This window comes from Hippocampus guttulatus, chromosome 1 (genome assembly GCF_054856545.1).
Source record: "Hippocampus guttulatus isolate MCC_2025c chromosome 1, RoL_Hgut_1.0, whole genome shotgun sequence".
In the NCBI taxonomy this organism is placed as follows: Eukaryota; Metazoa; Chordata; class Actinopteri; order Syngnathiformes; family Syngnathidae; genus Hippocampus; species Hippocampus guttulatus.
Genome location: NC_141261.1, coordinates 33472073 through 33484706, shown reverse-complemented (window position 1 = coordinate 33484706; position 12634 = coordinate 33472073). Strand labels below are relative to the sequence as shown.

At 45.6% G+C, this 12634-nt stretch overlaps 1 protein-coding gene across 1 annotated transcript in view; it reads left to right on the top strand.

Annotated features, from left to right (window-relative positions):
• The window catches only part of plxnb3 (plexin B3), a 129221-nt gene that overhangs the window by 40638 nt on the left and 75949 nt on the right, over window positions 1-12634 (top strand). The window contains exons 2-6 of the mRNA XM_086127400.1: window positions 2352-2759; window positions 2836-3556; window positions 9836-10015; window positions 11941-12069; window positions 12149-12249. Coding sequence (XP_085983526.1) covers window positions 2368-2759; window positions 2836-3556; window positions 9836-10015; window positions 11941-12069; window positions 12149-12249 — 1523 coding nt within the window. The 5' untranslated portion in view covers window positions 2352-2367. The remainder of the gene's footprint in view (window positions 1-2351; window positions 2760-2835; window positions 3557-9835; window positions 10016-11940; window positions 12070-12148; window positions 12250-12634) is intronic.

The window sequence follows — 12634 nt, the reverse complement described above, 5'->3', positions numbered from 1 at the left end:
AGACTGACAAGATGGTAATGGCGAATCAACCAGATATCGTGATCATAGATAAGATAAGATAAGATAAGATATCGTTTATTTATCCCGCAATGGGGAAATTACATTCAGAATTCAGAAAGGAAAAACGCTGGGTAGGGAGAGGGAAAAAAACCCACGCTCGAACTATCCTCTTCCGAGGATAATTTAAGTCCAGGATAAAAAAGACCCTAAAGGGCAAAGGAAAGCCGTTGTAGTGGATGTAGCGGTCCCAAGTGACGGAAACATCAGAAAGAAGGAACATGAGAAACTCGAGAAATACCAAGGGCTCAGAGAGGAGGTGGAGAGAGCCTGGAAGGTAAAGGTGACAGTCATGCCTGTGGTGGTCGGAGCACTCGGGGCAGTGACCCCCAAACTAGATGAGTGGTTGCAACAGATCCCGGGAACAACTTCGGACATCTCAGTCCAGAAATGTGCAGTGCTGGGAACAGCAAGGATACTGCGCAGAACCCTCAAGCTTCCTGGCCTCTGGTAGAGGACCCGAGCTGAATGAGGGACGGACACCACCCGAGGGGTGAGATGAGGATTTTTTTATATATATATACTGTATATTTCCTAAGAAGCCAGCTCAATGGCAAGAATAAAACCCGGGCAATAAACAGCTATGCCCTGCCAGTGATCAGATACCCTGCAGGAATAATAAGGTGGCCAAAGGAAGAGATTCAGACCACGGACGTTAAGACCCGAAAGCTGAAGTGGCTGATCTCACTTCAGCTTTCCCGACGATCCAACACATAACTGCAGGGTGTAAGATGCTGGCAGGGAAAGCCTACATGGAACACCATAACCAGGTGGCTGGCATAGTCTACCGAAACATCTGTGCGGAGTATGGACTGGAAACCCCAAGGTCAAAATGGGAAACACCTCCGAAGGTGGTGGAGAATGACAGAGCGAAGATCCTGAGGGACTTCCAGATCCAGACTGACAAGATGGTAATGGCGAACCAACCAGATATCGTGATCATAGATAAAGGGCAGAAGAAAGCCGTTGTAGTGGATGTAGCGGTCCCAAGTGATGGAAACATCAGAAAGAAGGAACACGAGAAACTCGAGAAATACCAAGGGCTCATAGAAGAGCTGGAGAGAGCCTGGAAGGTAAAGGTGACAGTCGTGTCTGTGGTGGTCGGAGCACTCGGGGCAGTGACCCCCAAACTTGATGAGTGGTTGCAACAGATCCCGGGAACAACATCGGACATCTCAGTCCAGAAATGTGCAGTGCTGGGAACAGCAAGGATACTGCGCAGAACCCTCAAGCTTCCTGGCCTCTGGTAGAGGACCCGAGCTGAATGGGGGACGGACACCACCCGAGGGGTGAGACGAGGATTATATACAGTATATATATAATAATAATCCTCGTCTCACCCCTCGGGTGGTGTAGTCCCCCATTCAGCTCTGGTCCTCTACCAGAGGCCAGGAAGCTTGAGGGTTGACTGCAGGGATTTTGAAAGTCCAGCAGGTGGCAGTGGTCAGTGACACAGTATCAACACAGTGTGTCAGTGTGTCGACATGCCTCATGAGGCCTCATGGACCCATCACTAGTTCCCAGTCAACAGCTGACAACTGGGTCTGCAGGTACCCGGGTCGCTGTGGCTTTTGGAGCCACTTTGGGACCCAGTTGGAGGTTGCTCAGCAGCAACAGCACTGACATTTCCGCCGAACAAAACGGGGCTGTGACAAATGCTGCCCATGACAGGTGCAAAACACAAGTTTTGGGTGTTGACTGTGGCAAAAAGATTTTGTTAAAAATCGTTGCAACGCAGGGAGCAATGTGAGATCAGTTCCCACTCAGTGACAGTGTGGATTCAGGTGTGAAGGGTTGTTTATCTCTCTATGTGCCCTGCAAGTGATTTGAGACCAGTTAAGGGTGGAATCGGCTTTCCGCCCAAATTCAGCTAGGATAGACTCCAGCAGTAAGTGAGTGAGTGGCACAGCGCCAGAGTACATGAACGTGAATCACGTCCTCTGCAAGAGTCCTCTTTGGCTCTTGGTGAGCGTGACCGACCTTACACATGCATAGCCTACATCCTATATTGGAAAGTTATATGAAAAAAATAAGACATTGATCCCTTGCCCAGTATTGTGCTTCCAACTTGTTGGTGTAAGTGCACTGCATGTTGACAAATTAATGGTTTAAATGAAAGTTATACTTTAGTTAATTAAATCCATACAAGAGTGCTACCATTATGCTCTTAATGACCGAAACAATCTTACTTACAGAGATGGGAATATGAAGAGCAGCGCTCTGTGGAAAAATGTGTGTTTGTCAGTGCATGTTTAGCTGTCACTGAAAGGCATGTCTTGTGTTTCCCCTGGCAGGTAAGGAGGAGGAGTCATGCTGGTCTCCATGATCCCCCCGTCACTCCTCCTCCTTCTCCTCATCCCTCCAGTACCCCTCCTGGCCCAGGACTCGTCTGTGCAGTGGGTGACCCTTCGAGGAGCCCCCCTCTCTCACCTGGTGCTGGATGCGGAGACAGGGCTTCTGTATGTGGGTGGAATGGACCACCTGCACCAGCTGAGCTCGGACCTGGAGTTGATGTCCCATGTGAAGACCGGACCTCATTTGGATTCCCCCAACTGCCTGCCCCCCATTGCCCTCAAAGACTGTCCCTCAGCCCGGCCGACCCACAACCACAACAAGCTGCTGCTGCTGGACCGGGGTCAAGGAATGGAGCAGGGTAGCATGATTGCTTGTGGATCATTGTACCAGGGCATCTGTGAAAAGAGGTAAGATTGCAAAGCCTCAGCCTAACACATGCTCGCCGACATGTGCTGACTTTGTGTTTGTGATTGTTCGCTCCAGGAGTCTGACCAACATGTCGCAGCTGTTGTACCAGTCCACTAACCCGGTGGACACGCAGTTCGTTGCTGCCAATGACCCCCATGTTTCCACAGTGGGCATCGTGCTCACCACTGGGGACGGAGCTGGTGGAGAGATGCTGCGCTTCATGCTCGTGGGGCGTGGTTTCACTGGAATGGGTTTGGGCGACATCCCGCCCATCACAGCCCGCCGCCTCTACCCAGCAATCCTTCCTCAGCGGGCCTTTGCTCAAGAGGACGAGCTGGGCAAGCTGATCATTGGGAGCTACTCTGAGTACGACATGCATTTTGTCAAGGTGGTCACTTTCAAAGACCATGTCTACTTCCTGTTCTTAAGGCGAGACTTTCGCAACAAGATGGAGTACCGCACATACATCTCCCGCCTCTGCATCTCCGACCGCAACTTCTACTCATATGTTGAGGTGCCTCTGCTATGCCACGGTGGCTACAACCTGGCCCGGGGAGCGTGGCTGGGGCTACTCTCAGGGAAGCCCACACTTTTCATCATCATGGTGGCTGGATGGACATCGACGTCTTTGGCCACAGATAACGCTGCGCTGTGCGTATTTGGGATGGCGGAGCTGGACGCCATGATGGAGCAAGCACGGGAGTCCTGTTACACCAAAGGTGGGCGTGGGGTCAAAGGGCAGGAGGAGGCCTATGTGGTCTACACACTCTCGTCAAACTGTCTCACTCTTCCTCAGGTAACTCTCACATCATCATATCATTGCATTGATAAGTTATAGCGTTACAACTCTCAGCATTCCCTGGGCTAAAGGAGGACGACATGGAGCATGACACACATTGATATCATCTTGTGATGTCATGGATTACAGGCTTTTTAGTGGGCATCGCTTCTGACCTTAATACTGTGTGTGTGTGTGTGTGTGTGTGTGTGTGTGTGTGTGTGTGTGTGTGAGTGAGTGAGTGAGTGAGTGAGTGAGGATTACACTTGATATCCTCAGCAGCTGGAATAATCATCAGACAGCTGTCACGATCTTGATGACCCGTACAAAACATACATACGCACACACACTAAAATAGTAATGCAGGAGAATGAACTGCACCTCTTTCTCATCTTATGTGTATATGTACTGTATGTTATTTAGTGATGAGTTCCACAAGGACAATGAGAAAGGAGCACGTCTGTTGATGAGAAAAGCTCAGCCAATGCCCTACACGGCTTGTGAGGGAACTCCCTGTAGCTGACACAGTTCGGGAACGAACTGAATGCCGATCGGATTCCACAAACGTAGACACAATTTGAACACAAATATTTATTTCATAACAAAAGTGCACCGACAAAGTATCAACAGAAATTGTTGGTCAAAAAGAACCAGGAAAGACTATAGACTAACAAAAAGTGCTTGCAAAGGCAAGGAAATAGTAAATCAAAGATTATAAATGGAATGACCAGAGTCCAACTTCACGAAACAAAAACATGAGCAAGATCAAAGACAAAATAACATACATACTTACAAGGCAGCAGACTGGAGAGCAAAAACGACAATGACAAGATTGAGAGGTCTAGAAAATAATACTTGAGCAGCAAGGTCAATAATCTGACACAGATTTGGCATTTAGGAAGTCCTTAGATACATGGCTTAACTTGATGAACAAATTGGCAGCATGTATGCATACTGGAGGGAAAGCCCTCCTCTGTCACACCTGCTGGAGAGACACAAGAACAGGACTATGAGAGTAGCAGTCCTGGAGGAGGGAGAGGTCAAGGATGAAGGACCTTGAGACCCAGGAACGTTCCTCAAAGCTGTTAGGAGAGTGGCCTGTGGAGGCTAGAAAAGACCGGCTTGAGGAGAGAGACATGAAAATGGGGGGACGAGTCCACAGCTCTTTAAATAGCCCGTTAGGAGGCCACACTTGAAGGGAGGGCAGCTGGAGGGCTTGGCTGGGTGACCAGTCGAGGAGTAGCGGCAGGTGGGCAGGTGGACAGGTTTGGCCCTTCACTGGCTCTTTCTGTTGTAGTTGTCAATCCGAATTCCAAGGGAAATTAACTGATTGAGAGACTCGGGCACATCCTGAGTGGACATCTGATCTTGGAGCTCCTCCGAGAGTGTGCCAAAAACAAACCGTATTTTGTCCGGATTCATTCCATCCACTCTCTGAGGCCAAAAACCTGAATCCAGTGGCCTTGATCTGCAGCGGACTAAGAACCCTGACCTCATGCAATCAGCCCCACGACTGATTAATAAAAGGCTGCTCAAAGACTCAAGACAAAAAGTAGCGAATGATTCCAACATGAGGGTGAAAAATTGAATCTTTGACTCAAACAAATTGGCCCATCTCCCTGATCTTCCCCGAATCAAGCTGGTAACATTCGCCAGAGTAGTGCAATCGTTCTAATACACTTTGAGTTATTGCCTGAAGACAAAGGAAATGTTCAGCAGGAATCGTCATAAGTCCCCATCTCCCCGAATATTGTTCGGGTGATGGAATGTTGAGTTCCCGATTAAAAGGTGAAGCAGCAGCTGACGATCGCTCCCTGATTGGAAGTGGAGGGATGAGTTGGAGCAGGTGGTGATGTCTGCGACAAAGCCCTGGAGACTGGCTGGATGGCCATTGTGTTGACGGTGGTGGAAAGGTTCTGAATAGATTCCATAATTGCACGTAGTAGTTCCTCATGTGTGTTGAGGAGTGCTCCCTGAGTATGGACTGCTTGGGAGATTGTGTTTGAGTCTGCTGGGTCCATGACAGGTCAGAATGTACTGCTGTGAAGAGAGCAGAATTTGGACCCAGATGCAGAAAAGGCACGCAAGTGGCAAAGTAAAAAGTCTTCAAATGTAAAAATAGTGAGCCGGTCTGGATGCAGAACACAAAATACCAAGTTACAACAGAGAGCAGGGTTATTTGGAGAAGCCATGGAAGAAAGTTTGACATTCTGACTATGTGTCACTGAGCAACTCAAGCTTAAATACCGAGAGACATATTTTGTCTTATATGACAAAATAAGGTTGTTGTTGTTGTTTTTTGAACATGTATAAACAGTAATAACATTGACAGTAAGTAAAGGTAAGTAAAATTGTAAAAAAAAGGAAAAGAAAACAGATTTACATGTTCAAAGGAGTAGGAAGAAGTAAAAAAAAATGTATCTCGTCCCACGCTTTGTTATGTATTAATATCTAAATACTTGTAGTTGTAAATCAATTTGAAAAGAAAAGGAAACCGTCTGCATACAGTATAAACAAATGCTTTTACCCTGATATGTGCTATACTTATCTATTCCTACAACTTTTGGTTTGTATAGGGCAGGGGTGTCAAACTCATTTCATATTGTGGGCCGCATACGGCCTCGGTCGATGTCAAGTGGGCCAGACCATTAAAATGATACCATACTCTGCTATAAATAACCAAAATATGTCTCTCCTTTGTTTTGATATAGCGAAGCACAAGTACATGAGGAAAATGTTGAAATGTACCCACATTTCATTTACCTAACATTTCATAAAACACCTTAGATTTCCTTCGACAAATGTGCAATTTCATTTAATCATTCACATATATGCAGTGCAACTGATCCCACTGATTGTACAAAGGCACAAAACTTGAACAATTAGTATTTAAAAATATAGTCATGCATTTTAAGATGAAACAAGATTTATAAAGAAAGGATTTTTAAAAACCATTTACACATGTGCATATGAAATCTAAATGTAACCCCCACCTACACTTTACAAACGAAAGAGAAAACAATGACTAGCGGTTAATACATGAATTGCATCTTAATAAAAATATTCATTTTGTGTCTTTTATGCTTTTTTTTCCATTTTTAAATTATCCCGCGGGCCTGATCGACCCCCCTCGGGGGCCGGTTCCGGCCCGCGGGCCGTATGTTTGACACCCCTGGTATAGGGACTACATACATACATACTCTCGCACATTTATGTCGGTTTTCTCCCATACTCATAATCAATATTCTCAGACTCATAATCAATATAACAACATAAAGAACCATAGTAAGTGACAAATTCAAGGACCCAACCCAAAACAGTTACAAGCAGTCACAACATGGGAAAGCTAATGAACACTCACTCGCTTTGCACTGGCTTCAAACACACATGAAGTCGTGACCACAGTATTGTGATTTAATTAATTTTATTGTATTTATTAAATTGATGCACGCACCTGATTTGTGTGTGTGCAGCGTGGGATTGGTTCCCATGAGTGATGGTATGGTTGTGGGTGTGAATGGTTGTTTGTCTCTATATGTGCCCTGCGACTGACTGGCGACTAGTTCAGGGTGGAGTCGGCCTTCCGCCCAAAGTTAGCTGGGATAGGCTCCAGCACCCACACCACGACCCCGTTCGGGATAAGATGAAGTTAACAAACAAAAAAAACCCAAAACAGTGCTACAAATGCTGCCTGACCAAGTAAACATACTTTAGCTAAAGCATCCAGAGTCACTCTTTATCGTTTTGGGTGATTTTAATTAAAACAAAGCATCGCTGGTGTAGACGCGATGTCATTCTGCACAGTGCTCTGAATGTCAGTGATGAAAAAAAAAGTGATGAAATTCAATGAAGTGTGATTAAACGGAGGGAGTAACTATGACTCTCTTAATAAAGCACAACGTAACCATGAACTTCCCAGGAAAATCAGCACATTGATTGTTTCACCAAAGAAAGCAACATTCTAGACCATTCCTACACAACACTTAAATATGCATACAGATCTTTTGCCCATGCAGAACTGGGCTTTTCTGACCACTGTTTAATACACGTAATCCCTACATACAGGCACAGACTCAAATGTGTAAAACTGGTTGTCAAGACTGTGAAGAGATGGACCGATGAAGCAAAGTTGGCACTACAAGAAGGCTTGGACTGCATCTAGGGGGATGTCTGAAACTTTAACTGGCAACTTGGATGAATACACAAACACTGGAACAACATACCTCGGTTTTCGACCATAATCCGTTCCAGAAGGCTGTTCGAAAACCAATTTGCTCAAAAACCGAAACCACGCTCTTTTAAAAAAAAAATCTTTATTGAACACGTCTGCTCACAATGGAACGCTACACGAAGAAGCGTCACTTCCTCGTCTACCCGAGGAAGTGTCACTTCCTCGTGTAAGGAAGGTGAGAGGAGTCAAGTGGCGCATTCAAGTGCGCTCAGTTTGGTCGAGAATCCAAGGCATAAAAACCTCAACATTTTTTATCGAAAACCGATTTGGTCGAGGACAGAGACGTTCGAAAACCGTGGTTTGACTGTTCTTCACTTTCTGAGAGGACATGTGTGTACCCACAAAGTCCCTGCGCGCCTTCAACAATAACAAGCCATGGTTCACTGCCAAACTCAGACAACTTAGAAAAGAGAAAGAGGACACCTTTAGAAGTGGAGATAGGGCACTGTACAAACACGCCCAAAACCAATTGACAAAGGAAATAAACATCTCAAAGTGAAGCTGAAAAACATTTTTCTGCTCATGTCAATGTGGAATGGCCTGAGACCAGTGACAAACTACAGGACACCATCCCCCAAGCAGTGAACCATAAGGGAAGAGGACGACGATGACAATGTTTTTCTGCAGATTCGAAAAGGATACCTCCACTTCCCACACCTGCCCACCCAGAAACTACCTTATCCATACCCTAGACCTCATTCCCTGTCCCAGAGATCCACAAACAGGGCTTGAGATGGCTCTGAGCAGGAGAAAATCAAGAAGGCCGTGGGGCCAGATAAGGTATCCCCCTCCTGCCTGAAAGTCTGCGCTGACCAGCTGGCTCCGGTCTTCATACTGATTTTCAACAGATCCCTGAAGCTGTGTGAGGTCCTATCCTGCTTCAAACAGTCCACCATCATCCCAGTGTCCAAGAAACCAGCAGCATCAGAATTAAACGACTATAGGCCTGTTGCTCTGATGTCTGTGGTCATGAAGTCCTTTGAACACCTTGTGCTGAACCACCTAAAGAACATCGCCGGACTCCTTCTGGATCCTCTGCAGTTTGCCTACCGGACAAACAGGTCTGTGGATGAGCAACTCAACGGCACAGGGACTTACACAAGGATTCTGTTTGTGGACTTAGCTCTGTGTTAAACACCATCATCTTGAAACTCCTCACAGCCAACCATCTCCAGCTTAGTGTGTCCCCAATGATCTGCCAGTGGATTCTCAGCTTCCTAACGGACAGGACATACACAACAGGTGAGGCTTGGAAGGACAACATCGTCAACAGTGGGACCACCCAAAGATGTGTCCTCTCTCCGCTGCTCTTCTCCCTCGACACGAATGACTGTGCCTCAAAGCACCCAGCTGTCAAACTCAGAAAGCTCGCCACAGTCATCGGCCTCATCAAAGACGGCGACGAGTCTGCGTACCGACAAGAAGTGGAGCAGCTGGTGCAGCCTACACAACCTGGAGCTGAACACGCTCAAAGACTGCAGAGGTGATCGTGGACTTCAGGAATCATCCTTCACCACAGCTACCTCTCACATTATCCAGTGTCAATTGTCCAAACCTTCAATTTCCTGAGAATCACAGATCAACAATGCGAGGCACAATGTGGCTACCAAACACAGTTTTGAGCATGTGTACAGAAATGGCTAACATAGCATTTAGCATTAATATTAAAAGTGCTCATTTAATTACAGAAATTAGGGGTTTGGTAGTGGTGGTCCTTAAAACCACATGCTGATTTTCAATCTCTCGAGGGCATATGTACTTCATAATACTGTAAATTGGTGAGTTGTTGTATGTTGAGAGGGAAGAAATTTCATCTGTGCTGTATGTTACACATTCAGTACATTTGACAATAAAGTTTATCCAATCCAATCCAATCATTCCATGCGGCCATGGATCAAAAGGAAGGTAGTGTCTCCTCTTGCTGAAACTTCTCGGTGTGTGGCTGAAACCAGTGACTGGACGTCTCCCTCCTGAACTACGGCCGTCGATGATGCTGGTGATGACAATGATGCTGATAAAAGGCATGATACATCCAGCTACCTTAAAGCTCGTGCCTGGTGTTGCAGGTATCCGTCTCGGAGTATCTCTGCGGATGGGAACACACGCCGAGCCCCATTGGCAGTATCAAGCCTCTCCCGGCCATTCCAACCTTGACCACTACTACCCAGCTTACCGCTGTCGCCACAGCAACAGAGGCAGGCCACACAGTAGCCTTCGTGGGTGACCGTGAGGGACGACTGCACAAGGTGACACACTTTGGCTAGCATTCGCAAGAGGAAGCTTGTATCTTTAAAACAGAGTAATAGTAATAATAATAGTAATAATAATAATAATAAAAATAATAATACATTTTATTTATAAGCGCCTTTCAAAACACTCAAGGACACCTTACAATCAAACAAGAGCAATAAAACCACAGATAAAATTATAAATAATAAATAATAAAAGAAGAGATTAATTTAAACTGAGTATGCAATTTTAAATAGGTGGGTTTTGAGATGAGTTTTGAATGTGGGAAGAGAGTCAATATTACGGATGTCGGGTGGGAGTGAGTTCGAGTTTGGGGGTGGAGCGGCTGAAAGCTCTGCACTAGTGATGGGATTTTCGGCTCTTTTCGGTGATACGGTTCATTTGGATCAGCTCAGTGAAAAGCTCTCAAACGGCTCTTTTAACTTTAGCTTTTCTTTTAAATATTTCTGACAAATTTAGCATACATTTTGATGACTTGATTGAACTAAATATTGCCCTCTACTGACTGCAAATAGCAACAATTATCAAGCAAAGAAATGGTGTTTTATTTATTTTATTGAACATTAAAAAGGCTCCAAACAGTAAACAAGCAACAAAATTAAACTTCAACCAACAACAATCAAACATGCTGCATCATAACAAAAATAGTGAGTATTAACTGCAACAGCAGCAGTGAACAAAACAAACATAAGCTACTCCTTGCTTTATTTTAACAAACATAAGCTACTCCTTGCTTTATTTTAAATTTGCAGTCAACAAAACTAAATACTTCAACTTGGACGGGCTGATCCGGCTCCTTCTCTCAGTAATTATTTGTCCAGTCTTTGAGAACACCCTCTCTGACAGGACAGATGTTGCTACAATGCACAATCTACTCTCCATTACTTTCATCAAACGGGGGTCGACGGAAGCTCGGTATTTCCACCAGCTCAGTGGATCAGCTGCCCTTGAAATCTGTGGTTCTTCAAGATATGCCCTAATGTAGTGTCTGTCTGTGGCAGCGCGGACGCGACGGAGCATGTGCTCAGTGTGCACTCCGCGCAGTACCTACCAAGCCCCTCGCCCCTCCCCTTTCTCTTCCGGTCTACCTCTCTGTGCACGGCAGCTGAGCCACTGCCAAACCTCGCTTCAGACACGTGAAAAAGAGAGAGCGACGCAGAGAGAGAGAGAGAGTGGGAAAATGACAGAGCCGGCTCTCGAGGGGAGCTGTTCACGTCAAAAAGCTCTTTGTACCGGCTCGTTCGCGACTGACACATCACTACTCTGCACCCCATCGTGCTGAGACGGGCAGAGGGAACACATAGGTGGAGGGAGGCTGAGGACCTGAGGGAACAAGAGGGAACGGAAATTTGAAGAAGGTCAGACAGATGGGGGGGGGGGGGGGGGGGGGGCAAGGTTAGGTTGGCTTTAAATGTAAAGAGGAGTATTTTGAAGTTGATCCTCATTTTGACAGGGAGCCAGTGGAGCTGTTGGAAGATGGGGGTGATGTGATGGAAGGAGGGGGTTGTTCTAGTGATGATACAAGCTGAAGAATTCTGGACCAGTTGAAGTTTATGGAAGAATTTGTGATGATGTCATCCTCCTGGCTTAGCATGGGTGGGCAAGCTCTTTTGCTCAAGGGGCTTTTTAAATTTTAAATCAGACAGGTTGACTTGGTCATGTGAAGATGAAAAAAAAAGTTCAAATGTGTGCGGAAAATAGTTCAAACAATGAAAAGGTGTTAATATTTAGAACTTTGGCGGGCTATTTATTATTATTGACAGAATATAACACACATTTTAGGAAAATAGCCTAATGCAGCAAATGTTACAGGACTCTCGATAATATAAATGCTAAGTGGGCCACATTAAAGAACAACGCTGACAGCAGTTCGTCTTCAGGCTTCGCTTGTATTGAGCTGTAATATTGTTGTCATGCACAGGTGCTGGTTCGGTCCAATGGTTCGGGCGAAGTGTTCGGGAGTGTGCTGGTGGACAGTGGCAGTGCAATCAAAGCTGACCTCCTATTAGATACCAACCAGCAGAACCTTTTTGTTCTGACCAATAGCAGGGTGCGTGGGAAATGTCTGTTTTCCAAGGATGCTATGTTCCTTCCTGCTTTCATCCAAAAGTAATGGACATGTCTCTCAGGTGTCCAAAGTTGCCATGTCAGCATGTGAATGGAATGCTGACTGCCACTCTTGTCTGGCCACCAGGGACCTTTACTGCGGCTGGTGTGTCCTGGAGGGAAGGTAGGATGTCATTCTGTGCTCCCCCACCACTAACATCCACCAACCCCATTTTTTAAAAAAAATGTAATCATTGCACATTATTAATAGTATCCATTCAGTGTAATTTTACATCAAACAATGACTTTAAATGATGCATTCCATTGGCATTCAACATGATGATGACACATTTTTCAACATACTGATGTTCTCATTGCTAAAACTCTCAGTTTCAACATTTTAAACCCATCAAGTCCCCTTTCAAGCAGACTTGGCATTTGGCAGCACATCCTTACATACCAATTGAGCTCATTCCAAGGGTTTCAGAAGGGAAGTTTTAGGTGACTTGGTAGACTATTGTTCTTGGCATGTTTGATTTCCACCTCGGATGCTTTCCTGTTCAACTCCT